This window comes from Heterodontus francisci, chromosome 8, assembly GCF_036365525.1.
Source record: "Heterodontus francisci isolate sHetFra1 chromosome 8, sHetFra1.hap1, whole genome shotgun sequence".
NCBI lineage: Eukaryota > Metazoa > Chordata > Chondrichthyes > Heterodontiformes > Heterodontidae > Heterodontus > Heterodontus francisci.
In genome coordinates this window covers 68,296,786-68,319,337 of record NC_090378.1, presented here as the reverse complement: position 1 = coordinate 68,319,337, position 22,552 = coordinate 68,296,786, and the positions used below count along the sequence as shown (strand labels likewise).

At 45.3% G+C, this 22,552-nt stretch overlaps 1 protein-coding gene across 3 annotated transcripts in view; it reads right to left on the bottom strand.

Annotated features, from left to right (window-relative positions):
• The window catches only part of dnai4 (dynein axonemal intermediate chain 4), a 209,672-nt gene that overhangs the window by 148,828 nt on the left and 38,292 nt on the right, over positions 1 to 22,552 (bottom strand). For all 3 annotated transcript variants that reach the window (XM_068037286.1, XM_068037287.1, XM_068037288.1), the window contains exons 3-4: positions 19,538 to 19,713; positions 139 to 245 (exon numbers count right to left, since the gene is read on the bottom strand). In XM_068037286.1, coding sequence (XP_067893387.1) covers positions 139 to 245; positions 19,538 to 19,713 — 283 coding nt within the window. The remainder of the gene's footprint in view (positions 1 to 138; positions 246 to 19,537; positions 19,714 to 22,552) is intronic.

The following is a 22,552-nucleotide window of genomic DNA, read 5'->3' as shown; positions in this document are numbered from 1 at the left end:
TTTTCAGAGAAAATCTGGCCGTTCAGCTGCATCAGCACTTCCCTGCTGCCCTGATACTGATTCAAATTCAAATTCCAAAATTATACCTGTAACACCATACAAAGTATTCAGTTATGAATATAAGGTGATAAATCTTACATTGTAGACCTGTGACATCATGTTGAACACCAGAATCTCCAATGTCTTCCAACGAATCGGAAAAAGTACGACCTGATCGGGAAATACTACCACTTTCAAAAGTGGACCTGGAGGGTAGTAGAGAAAGAAATGTTTATTTAGAAAATGGATCACGGTATCAGTGCAGGAGAGCTTTAATTTTAACTGGTTAAACATTGGCCATTAGGAAATGCTCAGGTAAGTACAGCCTTGGCCCCAGTATTTTTTTACCTGAAATTTGCATCTCATGGCTCTTGAATGGGTTGCTCTGAACAATGGGGTAAGTTAAAAATGAAAATTATAAAGCAGATTCTGAAAGTACCAGGAATAAAGCTTCGCAGAGAAAATGGGGAAATAACAAACCAAATTTAAAAGTTCAGGAAGAAACTAAACTGAAATATAACTGAAACATTTTAAAATTCCTAAAGAATAATATATTACATGGGCAACGAAAATGAGGGAAAGGAAATCCAGGGGAAAAAGTGTAAATAGAAAAAAAGGTTAAAGGAAAATTATTGGGCATCTGAGTAGCAAGGAAGAGCATCAGGTTTCAACTGAAAAAAGTCTAGTGAGAGAGTCCATGACATTTCCAAAATATTTCTTAGAAGCCAGATAACACCTTCAAAATAACATATTATTTTTAATGAGCAATTGATGGTGCAATGGTTCGTCCCAGGAAGGGCGGCACAGTGGCGCAGTGGTTAGCACCCCAGCCTCACAGCTCCAGCGACCTGGGTTCAGTTCTGGGTACTGCCTGTGTGGAGTTTGCAAGTTCTCGCATGGGTTTCCGCCGGGTGCTCTGGTTTCCTCCCACAGCCAAAGACTTGCAGGTTGATAGGTAAATTGGCCATTGTAAATTGCTCCTAGTGTAGGTAGGTGGTAGGAGAATGGTGGGGATGTGGTAGGGAATATGGGATTAATGTAGGATTAGTATAAATGGCATAAATTAGTTGGTCGGCACAGACTTGGTGAGCCGAAGGGCCTGTTTCAGTGCTGTATCTCTAAATAAATAAAAAAGTCAAAGGTTTTGTTTTCTTTGTGTCCTGAGGGAAACCTTTCTAAAATCTCCAGGCCCACAAAATTCAAACAAGACAAACCAGCACTGAACAAACATATACATTGAAAGAACTGAGTTGCCAACTACCAGGGCCTGAGGACCACAGTTTAGAAATGCTTCGGTTAAACTTGATGGGATGAATTCAACTCACTAACACTCAGATAGGATAGCTGATTTGGGAAGTGGATAAATGTCAAACTGGTGTGGTTGTGGTGCTGCTCCAAGATTCGGGCTGAGGCACATTTTTAGAACATAGTACAAGAAGCTTTATTCTAAATCTAATCATAACATTCTTGATTTGGGAGCGCTTGATACTGATACTAATGGATGAATTTTCCTCCTGTTGGCAGGGTACTGCATGCTCACGTGACACTGCCATGAAGTTGCTGAACATTCCTCTCAACACCCACATTATTCTTGCAGGGAGGGTGGTAGCTGTAATATCACTTTTCATTTGCTTACTACCAATGGGGGGGGAAGAAAAGAAAGAAGGTTGCGTCTAGTTAAATGGCAATGTCACTTTCGAATAGCAGTAAACACAGGCTTCGAAACTGGGGCAAATAGCGCCCGTTATTCAGACACTACCTGTTGTGTGATTGTCTTTAACAGTGAGGTCCCTTTAAGATCTTAGTATTCTAATGAGCTGAGTACCAGGATGCAGTTATGTGACTACATGCCAGTCTCACTCTGTAACTGGAACACCAAGAGGCAAGTCCTGTAAATAGATAGCTCTGCACTGTATATATTTTTTATTTTTTTATTTATTTAAAGATACAGCACTGAAACAGGCCCTTCGGCCCACCGAGTCTGTGCCGACCATCAACCACCCATTTATACTAATCCTACACTAATCCCATATTCCTACCACAACCCCACCTGTCCGTATATTTCCCTACCACCTACCTATACTAGGGGCAATTTATAATGGCCAATTTACCTATCAACCTGCAAGTCTTTTGGCTTGTGGGAGGAAACCGGAGCACCCGGAGGAAACCCACGCAGACACAGGGAGAACTTGCAAAATCCACACAGGCAGTACCCAGAATTGAACCCGGGTCGCTGGAGCTGTGAGGCTACGGTGCTAACCACTGCGCCACTGTGCCGCCCTATACTTGTTGGCCGTTAAAAAACCTGTTTGAGATCTTCAACAACCCGAACTCCACGCATCTCATTTATGTTGCATCAGACAATATAGCCATTCGGAGACTGTGGGCTGGATTTTACCTTAGGTGGACAGGAATTCGCCACTGACATGAAAGTTGGTGGTGAACCCACTTCCGCCTAGCCCGGGGATCCGTCACGTATTTTACGGGTCCCCGGGCTTCAATTGTCCCGTGGCGGGACTTCCACCCACAAGGGAGGAGGTCCCACCTCAGTGAACTGCCAGCCAATCAGTGGGCCGGCACCTCTTAGTCCCAGCAGCGCCACTGGGTGCAGTGGCCACTGCTGGGACTGCAGCCCAGCCGACACCATGGAGCCTGGAGATGAGGTAAGTTGGGCTTGCCTCACCAGGGGGATCGGTCATTCGCTGGTGAGGCTGGGGTGGTTGTTTGGGGGGAGGGGGCATCTTGGGAGGCGGGGATGGCCCTCAATCGGGTACCCTGTGCCTGACTGCCATGCACCCCACCCCCCCAGCAGCTATCGCTGGGCAGCCTTTCACGTCCCAGTGGCTACTTAAGGGCCTTGATTGGCCCTTGGGTGGGTGGGCCATTTTCCATCCCCCGCCCGATGCCGTAAACTTGGCTGGAGGCAGAAGCAGGGCGGGTAGGCTTCCTGGAACATCCCGCTCAATTTTACACCGCCCCCCACTCCAACATCCAACCTGCTGGGGCGGCGTAAAATTCAGCCCGGTGATTCAAAGAGTGCATTCTCTTGTCTGGGATACAGACAGTCAGGACCAGAGGTTGAGTGATACATTTGTTACAATTTAATTTTGAACTGGCTTATAGTGGAAACAGACTGTTCTAACAGAGAAACAGACAGACAGCTGTGTGTTAGCACCTGAAAGGAGTGCTCTCAGGCCATTTAAACTGAAGGAAGAGAATTTAGTCTATTTATTTATTATTCTCCCTCAAAATTCTAAAACGTCAAGCCAAAACAGAGATCTCTGATAATTTAAACTGAAGGGAGGGAAGTTAGACTGTGATAATCTTTTATCCCTCAAAAATTCTAAAGACAAATTGATTCATTAAAAAGTGTCTGCAAGTTGTTAATTGTTGAAATTCATCGCTGGAGAAGGAGCAACAATTTCGACTTCTGAATTAGACTGTTCTACTGTTGAAGAACTTTTTTTTCCCCATCAGACGGCTGTGTGGTCTTCAAGCAGCCTTGGGCTGTTCCATATCTGGCAGGAGCGTAAATCTGCAAGGACTCTAATTTTTTTCTATTTTAAATGTTGTTTATATCTTAGTAGTGTTTAAGAATTTAGTTTTTATAATTAAACAGTTAATTTGTTGATTTAAAGACACCTGGTATGGTTAGCCTCATTCGGGGGGGGGGGGGGGGGGGGGTGGGGAGGGGGTTAATAGATGGTACAATTTGGCTGGGTCTTTCTTTAATTTGGAAAGTTTAGAACGATATGTTAGGTGATCTCTGGAGGGACGGGACTGAATTAACAGCGCGTTTCTCCCACCACAATCAGAATTGTATATTTTGATTGGGGAGCTTTGACTGGAGCAGTCAGTCGTAACAACACCTAAAGTCCAAAATGGAAGGCAGAAAATGCACATATGCTTCTGACTAGAAGTGCATCACCTGCCATTTTGGTACAGGAGGTAGCACTCCTGTCAGGAGCGCATGCCAGCAGGATTTAAAGCTGCAAAAATAATTGTGCAGATTTGGATCTTGTGCTGCATGCAGGCCACGTTCACCACATTGGACCATCCCAGCTATTCAGTTGCCAGGTGCTGACCTTGCTCAGCACAACATGATAATATTTGGCATAAAATGCCCTTTGTCAGCACTTTTTAAAGGAATCCTGAGTTACTTACAGCTTATTTTCTGATTTGCTATTTTTGGTTACTTTTTCACTTCTTAGTGTTTTTTGCAGAGTCCTAGTGCTCTTCAGTATTCACTTTCTCTGCACAAAAAGAGATTTGGTTGCTTTGGCACTGCTGTTCTCATTTAATTCACAAATTGTCAGGCTCCAAACATGGATGGTCCGTTAGGGCTGACTTTTGGAATTTAGCACGATTGGAAGCAGCAAGGACGACATCACAGAGCAGGATAAGCTGTCACAGGGGAGGAAGAGGAGGAGGAGTAGGGCACTCAGCAGGAGGCCATATCAACAGAGGAGATTTTCTCTATATCAACTTCGCTAGCAAGCAATTAGGAAGGCATATGGGATACTTGCCTTTATTAGCCGAGGCATAGAATATAAGAGCAGGGAGGTTATGGTGGAGCTGTATAAAACGCTAGTTAGGCCACAGCTGGAGTACTGTGTACAGTTCTGGACACCACACTACAGGAAGGATGTTGCCCTGGCGAGGGTGCAGAGGAGATTCACCAGGATGTTGCCTGGGCTGGAGCATTTCAGCTATGAAGATAGACTGAAAAGGCTAGGGTTGTTTTCCTTGGAACAGAGAAGGATGAGGGGGGACATGATTAAGGTATACAAAATTATGAGGGGTATTGATAGGTTAGATAGGAAGAGACTTTTTCCTTTAATGGAGGGGTCAATAACCCAGGGGGCATAGATTTAAGGTAAGGGGCAGGAGGTTTAGAGGGGATTTGAGGAAAAACAATTTCACCCGTAGGGTGGTTGGAATCTGGAATACACTGCCTGAAGTGGTGGTAGAGGCAGGAACCCTCACAACATTTAAGGAGTATTTAGATGTGCACTTGAAACACCATAGCATACAAGGCTATGGGCCAAGTGTTGGAAAATGGGACTAGAATAGTTAGGTGCTTGATGGCCGGCTCAGACACGATGGGCCGAAGGGCCTGTTTCTGTGCTGTATATTTCTATGATTCTCTGACTCTAATGTATGAGGCACTTTTGCTTTACCAAGAAGGTTGTTACCAAGCCAGGACACCTGCTGCAGCCAAAACCACAATCTCAAGCCAGGGCATGGATACGACTGCCCGTGGCTGTCAACTTTTACGCCGCGGGCTCTTTATGGGCTGCAACAAGTGATATCAGCACCATATTACAGTTCACCGCACACCGATATATTACAGAGGTCACTTAGGCGCTATACACCAGGTGTAATATGCGTCTCCTTCCCTATTAACAATGAGGTTTCACCCGCACACAGACTTCCCCATAGTGCAAGATGCCATTGACTACATGCACATTGCCCTGATTGCTTCCCAACAACAACCCAAAGTATTTATCAATCAAAAAGGATTCCACTCCCTCAACGTACAATTGGTTTGCGACCACAGGCAGTGCATCATGCAGATCTGTGCTCACTATCCTGGCAGCAGTCACTCTTTCATTCTGTACCAGTCCTCTGAATCATCTTTATTCCATATCAGTCCCCCTTGCTGCAAGGTCAGCGACAAGAGTTATTACCTCCAGGCATGGGATATGCCTCCAGTTAGGAACCCGCGTAGAGGCTGCACGTCAGGTCTACAATGGGATACATACTAACACAGATACATTATCAATTAAACAATGGACATGCTCAAGCTATGTTTTCGCTGCCTGCACCATGCTGGAGGAGCATTGCAGTACACCCACGAGCGGGTATCCAGATTTGTGGTCATATGCAGCATGCTCCTCAACTTTGCCATCACAAGGAGCCAGCCAATACACCACCTGCGATCCAACAATTTGAGATGACGGAGCAGCGCAAGAAGCAGGTTAAAGAAAGGGCAGGAGGACAGGAAGTGACCACAGGAGCCCCTATCTGCCAGAGCTCTGAGTTAACCCACTCCTTGATGAGGAGGACTGTTCCCCAACAGTCCCACAATCCATAAGTCTCTTCTTACTGTCACCATCAGATTGCCTTCTTTCACTCCATACTTATTGGCCTTGCCCTCACTTCACTACAAAGATAAATACCAAAACCAAATACAAATCCAAAAACAAGTTTCATTGAATAAATGATATAATTTAGAGAAAAAAAATCTCTATTTACCCTTGTGCATTTTTTTAGTGCCCGCTGTGCATGTTCCTTTCCTTACCATGATGCTTGTAAGAGGCATTTCACCAGTGCCTACACCTTGAGAGACAGAAGGCTGCTGATCTTCCATTGAGGATAGTCCAAATTGCTTTGGAGGACTATCTTGAGTGGCTCTGGGCCTAGAGAACCTGGCTGCAGATGGCACCATCTCAACCTCGCCTGCAACAGTTTGGGTTGGCTGGAAAACTGGCACCAAGAAGGGCACTGGTGGAGTGATTGGCAAGAAACAAACGTGCTCTCTTCATGAGAGTGGTGAGCAAGATCCTCTTCAATTGAGCCAAGGCCACTCATCTGGGGTTACTCCAGGTGCCACATGCTAGTCAGTACAGAAATAGTAGGTCAGAGCAGATGATTGCATGCCTGGAGAGATGATGCAGGAGGTAGGGCTTTAGATTCCTGGGACATTGGGACCGGTTCTGAGGGAGATGGGACCTGTACAGGCCTGACAAGTTGAATGTCCTTGACCAATGTCCTTGTAGGGCGATTTGCTAGTGCTATTGGGGAGGGTTTAAGCTAACTTGGCAGGGGGATAGGAACCAGGTGATAACATTGGAGGGGCAAAACAAGGAATGGAGCGTGACAGACAGCACTAGAGTAAGAAATAGCAAGTTATTAGGTAGGGGTAGATTAAAAGGGACTGGAATAAGGTCTAAATTAGGTTTACCATGCACGTATCTGAACACACCAAGTGTGGTAAATAAGGCTAGTGAGCTGCAGGCACAGATAGCCATGTGGGAATATGATGTTGTGATGATAAGGGAGACCTGGCTCATAAAATAACGGGACTTGGTACTAAATATGCCCGGATATAAGGTGTTCAGGAAAGATAGAGAAGGTAAGAAAGGAGGAGGGGTTTGATTAAGGAGAACATTATAGTGCTGGAGAGAGAGGATGTTTTACAGGAGTCAAAAACAGAATCTATTTGGTTAGAGCTAAGAAACAATACAAGTACCATTACACTACTGGGTGTATTCTATAGGCCACCAACTAATAGGAAAGATATAGGGGAACAGATGTGCAAGGAAATTACAGAGAGGTGCAAAAAACTATAGAGTAGATATAATGGGGAACTTCAATTATCCTAATATAGACTGGGATAATTATAGTATAAAGGGCAGAGATGGGGATGAGTTTCTAAAGTGTGTGCAGGAGAATTTTCTAGAGCAGTATATTTCCGGTCCATAGAAGGAGGCATTACTGGATCTACTTCTGGGGAATAGGGTGGGTCAACTGGATCAAGTGTCAGTAGGGGAACATTTAGGAGACAGTGATTATTGTATCATAAGGTTCAGGTTAGCTATGGAAAATGACAAGGAGCAATCCACAGTAAAAATAATTAATTGGGAGAGCGCCAATTTCAATGGAGTGAAAATGGATCTAGCCCAGGTAAATTGGAATCAAAGATTTGTCGGCAAAACTGTAATGAAACAATGGGCTACCCGTAAGGAGGAGATGGATTGGGTACAGTCGAGGAAAATTCCCACTAGGGGGAAAGGTAAGATGAACAAAGCCAGAGCTCCCTGGATGACAAAAGGAAGAGAGAATAAGATGAGGCAGAAAAAGGATGCATTTGTCAGGTTGAGAACCAGGCTGAATATAGAAAGTTCAGAGGGGAAGTGAAAAAAGAAATAAGAGAAGAAAAGACAGAGCATGAGAAGAGACTGGCAGCTAACATGAAAAGGAATCCAAAAGTCTTTTACAGGCATATAAGGGGAAAAGGGTGGTAAAAGGATGAACAGGGCCAATTACGACCTAAAAACAGAATTTATGCATGGAGGCAGAGGGCATGGTTGAGGTACTAAATGAGTACTTAGCATCTGTCTTTACCAAGCAGGAAGATGTTGCCAAAGTCTTCATGAAAGAGGAGGTAGCTGAGACACTGGATGGGCTAAAAATTGATAAAGAGGAGATATTAGAAAGTTAATAAGTCACCAGTATTGGATCATATGCATCTGAGGATACTGAGGCACTGGTCATAATCTTCCAATCCTCTTTAGATACAGGGGATGGTACCAGAGCACTGGAAAATTGCAAATGTTGCACCCTTGTTCAAAAAAAGGTGTAAGGATAAATCCAGCAACTACAGGCCTGTCGGTTTAACTTCGGTGGTGGGAAAGCTTTTAGAAATGGGTCAAAACTTGGACAAATGTGAACTAATTAAGGATAGCTTTCATGGATTTGTTACGGGCAAACTGTGTTTAACTAATTGAGTTTTTTTAATGAGGGAACAGAGAATATTGATCAGGGTAATCCAGTAGGTGTAGTATACATGGATTTCCAAAAAGTGTTTGATAAAGTGACAGATAACAGGCTTGTCAGCAAAGTTAAAGTCCATGGAATAAAAGGGAAAGTGCCAGCATGGTATGAAGTTGGGTGAGTGACAGGAAATAGAGAGTAGTGGTGAATGTTTTTTTTTGGACTGGAGGAAGGTATATCGTGGGGTTCCCCAGGGGTCGATATTAGGATCACTGCTTTTCTTGATCTATATTAATATCCCAGACTTGAGTGTACAGGGTACAATTTTAAAATTTGCAGGTGACACAAAACTTGGAAGTATTGTTGCCTGTGAGGAGGATAGTGATCGACTTCAAGCAGACATAGACAGGCTGGTGGACACGTGACAGATGAAATTTAATGCACGGAGTGTGAAGTGATACATTTTGGTAGGAAGAATGAGGAGAGGAAATATAAAATAAAGGATACAATTCTAAACAGGGTGCAAAAGCACAGGGACCTAGGGGGGTACATGTACACAGATCACTGAAAGTGGCAGGGCAGGTTAAGAAAGCAGGCTTTATAAATAGAGGCATGGAGAACAAAAGCAAGGAAGTGATAGTGAACCTTTATAAAACACTGGTTCGGCCTCAACTGGAGTACTGTGTCCAATCCTGGGCACCACACTTTAGCAACGTTGTGAAGGCATTAGAGAGGGTGCAGGAAAGATTAATGAGAATGGTTCCAGGGATGAGGGACTTTAGTTACTTAGATAGATTGCAGATGCTGGGGCTGTTCTCCTTGGAGAAGAGAAGGTTGAGAAATTTGATAGAGGTGTTCAAAATCATGAGGAGTCTAGACAGAGTAGATAGGGAGAAACTTCCCATTGGCAGAAGGGTCACGAACCAGATGACACTGACTTCAGGTGAATGGGAAAAGAACAAAAGACAACATAAAGAAAAACTTTTTTAAGGAATGAGTGATTTGGATCGAGAATGCATTGCCTGAGAGTAAGATTGAGGCAGATTCAATCGTGACTTTCAAAAGGGAATTGCATAATTACTTGGAGAAAAAAATTTGCAGGGCTATCGAGAAAGGGCTAGGGAGTGGGACTGGTTGACTAGCTGAGTTGCTCTTGCAGAAAGCAGGCATGGACACAATGGGCCAAATGACCACCTTCTGTGCTGTAACCATTCTATGATTCTAAGTATACCTTCCCAGGTAAGGAGACCAAAACTGTGCACAGTACCTCAGATATGGTCTCACCAAAGTCCAATACAATTGCAGCAACTTCCTGGGTGAGAAATTGTGCCTGTTAATGCCTGTTTTTTGGGTGTTAAAAGTACCCTTTGAACTCGAAAATGGTGGCTGCAGCATGCACCCACACTTGTTTGGTAAATCCGGCTGAATGCATATTGGTTCAGGAGTCAGCATGTGTGTAGTGAAGGTCCATTAGAAGGATGCACAGCAGAAAGATCATATCAATTAGCAGAGAAAACTGATTTGATGCCAGAGGTGTCATTTTGGAGCTCAATACTCTAGTCAAAGCCCTCTCTTAACCTCACACAGCTGAACAAGTGTTCTCCTACCAGTATATTAAAAGCAAAATACTGCAGATGCTGGAAATCTGAAATAAAAACAAGAAATGCTGGAAATACTCAGCAGGTCTGGTAGCATCTGTGGAGAGAGAAGCAGAGTCAAAGTTTCAGGTCAGTGACCCTTCTTCAGAACTTCTCCTACCAGTACTATGTAAAGGGATGATCAACTACTTGCAAGTTAGTTTCTGGTTGATTTCTCCTGGTTGTTGCTACAATTCTACAAATGTTTGGTGCTTTCTATTGTTGTTCCAAGGGGGAGGTATGGCAGGTGCTAAAGGACTTTTTGCTGACTTCAAGGCTTCTGCACAAAACAATTGCTCCCAGACAGGAAAGCACTAGTAGCCACTCCCCTTGGAGCACAGCATGACTGGGAGAATGAATAAAGGCCACACAAAGTAGGACAAGCTGCTGAAAGAAAGAGGAAGAGGGGGAGAAAGGCTCTCAGTAGGAGGTCATATCTGCCTAGGATGTTCAGGGAGCAATTCTCCTGCATCAACCTCAGAGAGGAACAATGGCCGGGGTTTTACAAAGCTCCCAACATCAGACTCCATGGCAGGGGTGGGCCAGAAGATCATTCGGCAGTGGCCCACCACAGAGCCGACGCCGGGAGAGCCGGGCCTGATCTTCCTGGCGGCAGCAATGCTCTGTGGCAGCCTCCACCCCGCCGCTGGACAACGGGACCCGGATTAAAATTTACACATTAGCAAAATGCATATAGTTACATAAAATTGACTCCAATCTTACCCTCGGGCTGCGATCTTCCGAGCGGCGGCCGGCATTCACAAGCCTTTACTTTCCTGTCTGCGGAAAGCAGACACTGCTGTGGTGGGGAAGGGTGGGGCGGCACAGTGGCGCAGTGGTTAGCACCGCAGCCTCACAGCTCCAGCGACCCGGGTTCGATTCTGGGTACTGCCTGTGTGGAGTTTGCAAGTTCTCCCTGTGACCGCGTGGGTTTTCGCCGGGTGCTCTGGATTCCCCCCACAGCCAAAGATTTGCAGGTTGATAGGTAAATTGGCCATTATAAATTGCCCCTAGTATAGGTAGGTGGTAGGAGAATTGAGGGAAGTGAGGAATATGGGATTAATGTAGGATTAGTATAAATGGGTGGTTGATGGTTGGCACAGTCTTGGTGGGCTGAAGGGCCTGTTTCAGTGCTGTATCTCTAAATAAATAAAATTTAAAAAAAACTTAAGATTTTTAGTGCGGTGGGGGAACAGGGTCAAATTTACAGCATTAGTGATGGTGGGAAGGGGTGACCTGTGCACTTTGTTCAGTTTGGGTGGGGCCAGATCAAGTGTGGAAGGTAAGTGCTTTTGGGGGGGGGGGGGAAGAGAGGGCAAATAATACCAAACCAGCAAAAAAACATGAAAAAAAAAAGAAAAAATTGGGGGTCGAAGTTATGAATTAAAATTATTGAACTCAATGATGAGTTCAGAAGGCTGTAAAGTGCCCAGTCAAAAGATGAGCTGCTGTTCCTCGAGCTGCGTTGAGCTTCACTGGAACACTGTAGCAGGCCAAGAACAGAAAGGTCAGAATGGGAGCAAGGTGGAGAATTGAAGTGACAAGTGACAGGAAGCTCGGGGTTGTGCTTACGGACTGAATGGAGGTATTCTGCGTTAGGTCTCCCCAACGTAGAGGTGTCCACACTGTGAGCAGCAAATACCGAGCAGAGGCTGAACACCAACTCTCTGACACTTTTTCCAACCTCCCCCTGGACCAGGACCCCATTACTAGACATTGTATCCACCTTGACCTCAGCTCCTATGGAGATCTTTCCTGCACGGCCTCAAACTACATAGTTCCCCAACCCCATACAGCCTGCTTCTACCTCCTTCCCAAAAGCCACAAACAAGACTGCCCTAGTAGACTTTTATTTCAGGCTGTTCCTGCCCCAATGAACTGATTTCTTCCTACCCAATTCTATTTTTATTCCCCTTGTCGAGTCTCTTCCCATCTAGATCCGTGACTCTTCTGATGCTCAATGTCACAACAACAGCTTCCAGTTTCCTGGCCCTCGCTGGCCAGGATCTTGTGGCGGTAGCGAGGTTCTGGCATTTGCCGAAAAGGTGGAGGGAACTTTGCCTCGGCCTTTTCGTGCCACCCACCTACCCCCAGCATGGTCCTCCGTTGTTCTGGAGGCATGTTTCCAGTGCCGGGAACTCCATCCCTTTAAAGGCAGGGATCCCATCTCCAAGAGCTGCTGGACAATCAGAGGGCCAGCAGCTCAGGGGTATTGGCAATGCCACTGGGAGCGGTGGCTACTGGCAGTACTGCAGAGGCCTTGGACCCAGGCCCAGCGCTGGAACCCTGGGCCTCAGGTAAGTGAGGCAGGGTTGCCGGGGCCAGTCCGGAAGGTCCCAGGCGAGGGGGAGTGGGGGTGTGGGCATGAAGTCCAGGCGGGGGGGGGGGGGGGGTCCATGGAGTTGGAGGGCTTGTCGGCTAGATTCTCCATGGGCCACAGATTGCCCAGAGGAGGGAACCCCTCGAGCCTGCAGGGGTTGTGTTGAAAGAGGCCCTTAAGTGGCCATTAATAGGCCACGTAAGGGCCTCAACTGGCCTCTGGGGGACGGAAGGGGGGGGGGGGGGGGTAGCCTATCCCGCCCCCAGCAAAATTACTTGGCGAAGGGCCCTCTGCCTCCCATCGCGATTCGATGGCAGCCCCCCACCAAACCCGAAGCCGCCACGGGATGGCATAGAATCCAGCCCACTGTCTCCCATTCCCCATGGATGTCCAATCCCTCTACAACGCCTTCCTCCACCATGACAGTCTGAAATTTCTCTGCTTCTTCCTAGAACAGAGGCCCAACCAATCCCCATGCAGCATCACCCTCTTCCGCTTGGCTGAACTTGTTCTCACATTTAACAACGTCTCCTTCAACTCCACTCACATCCTCCGAATAAAAGGTGTTGTGATGGGTACCCACATGGGTCCTAGCTATGCCTGCCTTTTTGTTGGATATGTGGAACATTTCTTGTTCCAGTCCTACTCAGGCTCCTTCCCTCACCTCTTCTTCTGGTATATTGATGACTGTATTGGTGCCAATTCCTGCTCTCACCCTGAACTGGAAAATTTCATTGACCTAGTTTCCAATTTCCACCCTTTTCTCACCTTCACAAGGTCCATTCCTGACTCTTGACTGCTCTGTCTTCATTTCTGGAATAGGCTATTAACCAATATTCACTACAACAACAACATATATTTATACAGCATCTTTAACAGAATAAAGCATCCCATGGTGCTTTATGGGAGCATTATAAAACAAAGTATGACACCAAGCCACAAAAGGAGGTATTAGGTCAGATGACCAAAAGCTTGGTCAAAGAAGTAGGTTTTAAGGCGTGTCTTAAAGGAGGAAAGTGAGGTGGAGAGGGGGAAAAGTGTAGGGAGGTATTCCAGAGCTTGCGGTCTAGGCAACTGAAGGCGCTGGGGAGAATGATTAAAATCAGGGATGCACAAGAGGCCAGAATTAGAGCAGTGCAGATATCTTGTCGGGTTGTTGGGCTGGAGGAGATTACAGAGATAGGGAGGGGTGAGGCCAGAGGGATTTGAAAAAGAGGATGAGAATTTTAAAATTGAAGACGTTGCTTGACTGGGAGTTAATGTAGGTCAGCGAGCACAGGGATTGGGGACGGGGACTTGGTACGAGTTAAGACACAGGCAGCAGAGCATTGGATGACCTCAGGTTGTTGGAAAGTAGAATGTGGGAGACCAGCCAAGAGTGCATTGTCTAGAGGTAACGAAGGCATGATTGAAGGTTTCAACAGCAGATGAGATGAGACAAAGTCAGGCGATGTTATGGAGGTGGAAATAGGCAGTCTTAATGATGGCACAAATATGAAGTTGGAAGCTCATCTTGGGATCAAATGTAACACCAAGGTTGTGAATAGACTGGCTTAATCTCAGACTGCTGCCAGGGAGAGGAATGGAGTCAGTAGCTAGGGAACAGACTTTGCAGCAGGGACTGAAAACAGTGGGTTCAGTCTTAACAATATTTAATTGGAGGAAATTTCTGCTCATCCAGTACTGGATTTCGGATAAGCAGTCTGATAATTTAGCGACAGTAGAGGAGTCAAGAGAAGTGGTGGTGAGGTGGAGGTGAGTGGAGTCAGCATACGTGTGACAACTAACATCGTGCTATTGGATGATGTTGCCGAGGAGCAGCATGTAGATGAGAAATAGAAGGGGGTCAAGGGTAGATCCATGAGAGACACCAGAGGTAACGGTGCAGGAGCAGGAAGAGAAACCATTGCAGGTGATTATCTGGCTACAATTAGATAGATAGGAATGGAACCAGATGAGAGCAGTCCCACCAGCTGGACAACAGTGGAGGGGCACTGGATGAGGATGGTGTGGTTAACTTTTTTTTTTACTCATTCATGGGGATGTGGGCATCGCTGGCTAGGCCAGCATTTATTGCCCATCCCTAATTGCCCTCGAGAAGGTGGTGGTGAGCTGCCTTCTTGAACCACTGCAGTCCATGTGGGGTAGGTACACCCACAGTGCTGCTAGGAAGGGAGTTCCAGGACTTTGACCCAGTGACAGTGAAGTAACGGCGATATAGTTCCAAATCAGGATGGTGTGTGGCTTGGAGGGTAACTTGCAGGTGGTGGTGTTCCCATGCATCTGCTGCCTTTGTCCTTCTAGGTGGTAGAGGTCGCGAGTTTGGAAGATGCTGTCTAAGGAGCCTCCGTGCATTGTTGCAGTGCATCTTGTAGATGGTGCACTGTGTGTCGGTGGTGGAGGGAGTGAAATGTTTGTGGATGGGGTGCCAATCAAGCAGACTGCTTTGTCCCGGATGGTGTTGAGATTCTTGAGTGTTGTTGGAGCTGCACCCATCCAGGAAAGTGGACAGTATTCCAACACACTCCTGACTTGTGCCTTGTAGATGGTGGATAGGCTTTGGGGAGTCCAGAGGTGAGTTACTCGCTGCAAGATTCCCAGTCTCCGATCTGCTCTTGTAGCCATGGTATTTATATGGCTACTCCAGTTCAGTTTCTGGTCAATGGTAACCCCCCAGGATGTTGATAGTGGGGGATTCAGCGATGGTAATGCCATTGAATGTCAAGGGGAGATGGTTAAATTCTCTCTTGTTTGAGATGGTCAATTGCTTGGCACTTGTGTGGCACGAATGTTACTTGCCACTTATCAGCCCAAGCCTGGATATTGTCCAGGTCTTGCTGCATTTCTACATGGACTACTTCAGTATCCGAGGAGTCGCAAATGGTGCTAAATATTGTGCAATCACCAGTGAACATCCCCACTTCTGACCTTATGATTGAAGGAAGGTCATTGATGAAGCAGCTGATGATGGTTGGGCCCAGCACATTACCCTGAGTAACTCCTGCAGTGATGTCCCAGAACTGAGATGGTTGACCTGCAACAACCACAACCATCTCCTCTGCACTAGGTTTGACTCCAACCAGTGGAAAGTTTTCCCCCTGATTCCCATGGACTCCAGTTTTGCTAGGGATTCTTGATGCCATATTCGGTCAAATGCTGCCTTGATGGCAAGGGCAGTCACTGTCACCTCATCTCTTGAGTTTAGTTCTTTTGTCCATGTTTGAACCAAGGCTGTCAATCACAGCATCCACTTAGCCACGAGGCAAAAATAAAAGCCACTGCAAAATAAAAATTCCAAACCTAATTTATAAATGAAATTTTGCCATCTTGGATACAAAATTCAACTAATCACCCTTCGTGCCTGTCTTCTGTATGCCTTTGCTTGGTGCTCCTATGCAGTGCTTCTTCAATGGCTGCTTGACTGGTGGAAGGCCACTAACTTTCAGTGCAGGGGACTTTGGAGGATGACCTCGAGCAGCTCCAGGCCTAGAAGGCCCAGCTGTAAACTGCACCACCTTGGCATGGTGGCATCAGTCTGGGCAGGCTAGTTGATAGGCAGCAGTAAGGGCATTGACGAAGTGGCGGGGTGAGAGGACGAATGCTGTTATCCAGAGAGAGTAGAGATCGCTGGACTGCTGTGACACCCTGCAAGCCCCTTTGCACTCTGTAATCCAGAGCCATGATGGCAACAGTCTCAGTTTGCATGGCAGCAAACTGATCTTGCATAACCGCAGTCTGAGATTCCACTGCATCACTCAGTCATTGGGCTGCTGTTGTGCTGCAAAGGATGCTGTGACATTGGTCATCAGTAGCTGCAACATGATTAGGTCCACAAATGTGCGAATGGAATTGGCCACAACTTCACTGTTGGAAAGGATGGCCTCCAATTTCTGCACAAAGCCCTGTGCCAAGTTGGTACTAGACTCCTCCATGTTCCTTATTAGTGATTGCAGGCTTTCTGGCTGGTTTCCCAATGCACCTAAAATTTTGTTCTGCATACCCATCAGCATTCTTCTGTAGGCTGCCCCATCAAAATCCTCATCTGAGTCCTCTGCAGCGGAACCGGTATGCCACCTCACCCCTGCCTGATGAGCTGGGACTATCCTTGTCCCTGGCCTTGGAAGCAGCCCACTCATGTCCAGTGTAGATCTGGTCTCTAAATTATCCTCTAAGATATGCACAGTCTTTCTGAGTTGGTGGCTAAGGGTGTGAAATTAAGTGATGATGTGATGTCTTCATCATCACTTTCTTCTTGGCATTCTTCCACTGCCTGGCCAGTTTGCACCTTTTGGGATCTGAAAGGGGAGGCAGGGGAAAGTAAGAGGTGCATGTTTACACCATATACTGTAGCTTGCAGATCAGAAGAGGATGTGGGATAAGGAGGAAGTGGGATGTGAAGAGAAGGATTAGGTATGAGGATATTGTCATCCTCGATTCTTTCCGCTCTGCCACTGGCCACAGTAATGGTCATCCCAATAATGGCCAGCAGCATCTCCTTCATGGGAGTCAGGATAAGAAGGTGCGACTGTCTCCTCCAGTTAGCTCCTGCTGCCTCTGGTTGTGCATCATCTTGTCCTGCAAGAGAAATCATGGAGTGCCAGTGGGTTTCGTGCAATCTGTTCGGCTGAAGTGGTCTTCATGTTGAATAGCTGGCCGTGTATGCAACCTGTGAGATGTGGATGTGAGGCTTGCAGCAGTGCTAAGTGTCTGAGGGTGAAATGAAGCACATGAATGTTAGGTGTGAAGCCTGATTGATAGAAATTGGTTGTAGGTAAGTGATGGAGGTGTGGTAATTTGAGAAGTGTCAGATGCAACTGCTGCAGTTGGCAGTATATAGCATTTGAAGATGCATTCACTAAACTGAACTACTCGTGTGAGGTCATTAAACTTCTTGCAACACTGCATCCAAGTCTTCAGGATTTGACTCCTGGCACTGACCTCCACAGCTATCTGCTCCCACTGCTTTTCGACTGTATGTCTGTAACACCCTGTGGATACAGGACATCTCTCTTCCTTCCCACCTCTTCCAAAAAAACCTCCATTGCAGCACCCAAAAACCTTGGAGCCCACTCTCTCCCCTACTGTGTCATTTCTCGCTCTTTCCCAGGTTGGCTTCCCTTCAACCATGACACCCATGACCTGCTCCAGACACAATTAACCTCCCCTTTTAAAGGTGGGGGTTAGCTTTAAGCAGTGCAGGCTAGCTTTATGCGGTGCTAGTGTGATAGAGAATTCTGTTTTTGTTTTAAACTGTTGGAGTGAAGGAATATCTGTTACTGGTCTATTTTACTAAGTTATCACCCTAAAACTACCCACAAAAATGGTGGTAAATAAAATGAAAATCTAACCCTGGATGAAATTGCTGAAGAATGAAACATTCCCTCATTTTTCCTAACCTAAATTAGTGGTAAACCCTTCTAAATCACGTATAGTACAGCTAGATTCAGAATAAAGCTCTCTATATGTGATTTCATCAAGCACATCCAAGTCAACTTCAGCAAAGTTTGGGTACTGTAAAATAGTTCACATTCTGTGGCCATAATAGCATTTAAATCCCATCTCAGACAGGCAATGTGACATTTTAGTTCCCATAAAACGAGAGTAAAATACTGAGAATGCTGGCAATCCGAAACAAGAACAAAATAAAGGTGATCATAGGAACAGCAATAGGCCACTTAGCCCCTCAAGCCTGTTCTGGCATTTAATGATCTTCCATGGATCCCATCCCAAGCACTAGTCCACACCTACTGGTGCTTGGAGCAGGTATTCACTATAGATACACATCCAGCAGTATGGACCGCATCACTGGGGTCTATCTTCCTTTCTCCACTACATTCCCAGAAGCCTTTTCTTCTTTGGCAGATGTTCCATGCTTCCATCCCACTCGGCAATTCTGCTATAACTATTTATACCTCCTCTGGACCCATTTTTCATTTATTTACTTGTTTCAGTATCGCCCCCATTTTCCTTGCACCATCATCCCATTTGTTATTTAACCACTCCAGCCCTCCATCCTATCATAGACCTTCCCCTTTGTTCTTCTCCCACCCCACCCCCCCCAACCGCCCAACCCACTTTCCATGGCTCTGCAATTGCTTTAAAATCTGTAAATCTCTAACATCTAGTTCACATGAAAGATCATTGACCTGAAATGTTAACTCTCACCAAAGATACTGCCTGACCTGCTGAATGTTTTCCAGTATTTTCTGATTTTAGTTTCCAGCCTTGAAATCTTTTGGAGTGTGACTAGCAATTTAATGCAAAATTATGTGTAGTTTTGTACGATGCAGTCATAGGCACTAGGTATCAGGGACAACCAGTCAATAGCAATTAGTTGAAACTTTTAAAACCTGTGGAGTTTTACCCTAGTTACAAATGGCATAACATTGATATTAATTTAGCATTAAGTATAACACAGAGGGACAAATTTTGACTTGGCAATAGTTTGACTCCATTGGAAATGAAAATTGGGAGAGGTGTATAATGGCCTATTTCACACTATCGCCCAAAGTCAAAATTACTCCCGAGAGTCCATTATGATGCTAGAGTCAAAAAAATTCATCGGGAGTACACCAGTTGAGGTGAAGTGAATGAGGAAAGTGGATTGTGGGCAAGACTCCCCATTTATGATGTACTTCGCAATGAGGCAGTTGTGCATAAACTTTCTGCTCCTAGACCTTTGAAACAGTTGCTAAGACATACATTTACATATATCACCTTTCATAGGATTTCAAATTATGTCACAATTCAATAAATTTCCCCTTCATCCCAACCTCATAAGCGGTCTCTGCAGTACTGTGATACTTTAATGACAGGAGTGAGGCTCGTGCAATATGTACAAAATTACTGGTACTTTCATGCCTACTTGGAATAAGATGGTCCCAAAAAGCCCTTATAGCCAAAAGACAGAGGAGACTTAGTACATGTCAGCACTACATTCAAAACCAGGTTCCCAGAGATTAAAAGGTAATGTGTTAACCCATTGCACAATCATACTTAAAAATTTAACAAGATGTGCATTAAGGCAGAATGAGAAAGTTACCTGGTAAAAGGTCCACCAAAACTAGCATTTGCAACCGACTGGTACATTGTGCCGACATAGTCAGAAGATTGTAAATCCTGAGAGGAGAAAATTTTACTTTGCCTGCTTTGTGCAAAAGTAGGATCTAAGAGAATAAGAGGGTGAGGAGTCACATCTTTCCCATTCTCGTCAAACACCTGGAAATGACAGACATACAGCAATATCATTTGAACATGATCAGTAATATACAGGTCACAACAATGATAAATCAACTGAAACTTTAGTAATAATGCAGATCCAACGTAGGGCGCAACATTATTTCGGGTTTAGTTTTTCCAGTTTTCTCCTTTCCTGCAGGTGCTCATCTGTACTGGGCTACAGTTCCTAGCCACTTTCCAAATACCTCACCCACATGAACATTCAGGCTGGCATGCTATTCAAACAATGGGGTGAAATACATCGCAAATGAGCCTAATCCTGTCCTCACATGCTTACTTTCCAAAAGGAGTCATTGAATAGCAATCAGGATCTTCTCGAGGATAATTAGGGATGGGCAATAAATGCTGGCCTAGCCAGCAATGCCCACATCCCATGAAAGAATTTTTTTAAAAAGTCTGACAAGCAAAGAGGTTCCAAATTCTATATACTCTAAAATAAAAGCAAAGAACAGTGGATGCTGGAAATCTGAAATAAAAACAGAAAGTGCTGGAAATACTCAGCAGGACAGGCAGCATCTGTGGAGAGAGAGAAACAGAGTTAAAGTTTCAGGTCTGTCCTTTCATCAGAACTGGCAAAAGTTAGAAATGCAATAGGCTTTGAGCATGTGAAAGTGGGGGAGGAGGGGAAAAAGAACAAAAGGGAACGTGTGTGATCGGGCAGAGGGCAGGAGAGATTAAATGACAAAAGATGTCATGGAACAAAGGCAAAGGGAGTGCTAATAGTTGTAGTAAAGACAAAGCATTAGCCCAGAGAGAGTGTTAATGGCAGAATACTAAGCCATTCAAGTGGCTTCTCCTGTTTTTTCTTAAAAGCACAAGGCAGATCATAAAGGCCTGCTACCTGACCCGAACCCGACAGGACCCAACGACATGTGTCGGGTTCAGGTTGGGTCGGGTCGGGCCCCTCTTCCCAGTCAGGCCTTTGGGTTTGGGTCGGGTCAGGTTGGGCCGGACACACACGGTAAGTGCTCTGCCGGTAAGTATTAAAAATAAAAAACCTACCTCAGCTGGGATGAAACGGAGTCTACGCAGTGAACAAGTGACGTCATCACGCATGCGCTGCAGCTTCCTGGAGCTTCACAGTCGGCAGGTAAGTGAAGGGATGGTCGGCTGCGGGTCGGGGTCGAGTGGGGTTGGGCTCAGCTCGGGTTGGGCGCGGGGTGAAATTGGAGGGACTCGGGTCGGGTCGGGCTCAGGTCCGCTGTGGATCGGTCAGGTTCAGGTCGGGTTCTTTTTCCCGACCTGAGCAGGCCTTTAGCAGATCATACCCTATTGGACAAGCTTCAGAGGGACAGGAATAACACATTAATATTCTTACATCAGTGCTTGCACATAGATTTATTACATTTACCTATTGTCATGAAGACCCCCACCTGCTAAGAATGAGGCATATTAATTTCGTCACATGAACATTAATTTTAAACTATTGCTGGAGTGAAGAAATGACTTGTTTAAAGAGATCACCAGACATTTGGCAGGAGAACATTTGCAGTGCTTGGAGAGACAAAAGAACTGCTCACTGAATCAATTAACAGAGATTGGTCTGGGCAATGGTGATCCACATCTTGTCGGTGTAAGAGGTAGCAGTATACGCACATCCCACCACCCCCCGCCCACCGAGAGCTTTGAAATCCACAAACCGCAGGAGCGGTTGTTCCCAAATAAAGGGTTAGTCACATGACTAACCTACTAGCCAACCTGGAGTTTTGCATTGTGCTCACAGGACAGTTTGAAGACAGACTGCAGATTGCAATTGAACCTGGAACAAGACAGCCTCTCTCCTGGCTGGCTCTCTTTCACTTTCTCACAAATTTCCAGACCCATTGAAGTCACTTAAACCTCAAGAGAGAAAAGACTCCTCCATCGAAACAAGTTAAAGAGTGCACTAGGCCCCAACGAATGGCAAGACTTATTGGTAACCAAAGACTCCACATTGAACTCAAAGGACTGTAAATACACCCAGCTATTGCCTCAAACTTTTCCCCTTTATTCTATCTACATTTTCTTTCTCTATCTGCGTGTGTTTATCGTGTATGCATGCTAACATGGTCGCTTTGCGTATTCGTAGTTGTTAACCAGATTAGAGTTTAAGGTTAATAAATTTCCAACCTTCTTGTTTAAATCTAAGAAAATATGTCTCATTGATTTCTTTGCCTTACAATTGTAAAGCGGTGAACAAGGATTTATTGGGGGGGGGGGCGGAGCTAAAACATGGTGTTTTCAAAATTGAACCCTGTTACAGTTAAACCAGGCAAAGGCCGAGAGGGAACCCCTAGACCCCTTTTTCACCTGGTCGTAACACTATTTTTAGCTTTTTTAATGGTATACTGCTCCATGGAATTCTCTATATCCTCCAAATTTTTACCTGTGGAAAGCAACTGGCTAGGACTGAAGTACGGAGCTGTAAGTGTAGGTAATTTGGTGTTTTGTTCAAATATCTGCTACGTTAAAGTAGAAAGTTTACAGAATTTTGCCTCATGATTAAACAAGTGGTATAAAATGCTTTGAGGTAGATTATAAGTGATCTGTGGAAGAAATGAGCTTGATACACTGAATAACCTCTTCGCGTCCAATGCTTTATATGAAAATTATGGAGTGTTCAGTCATACAAGCAAAATGAAACTGAAAAGTATTCTTTTCATTAATATCTGAGCTTATCTTTGATATCACTGATTTTTTTCTTCCCATCTCCTGGCACTAGTTACTATGTTAGGTGGAGTAAGGTAGGAGAAGCAATACAAAGAAACAAGGTGGATACTCAGAGGCTGACAAAGGGACAGATAGTATTAATGAGGGAAAACATTTTATTTTACAAAGT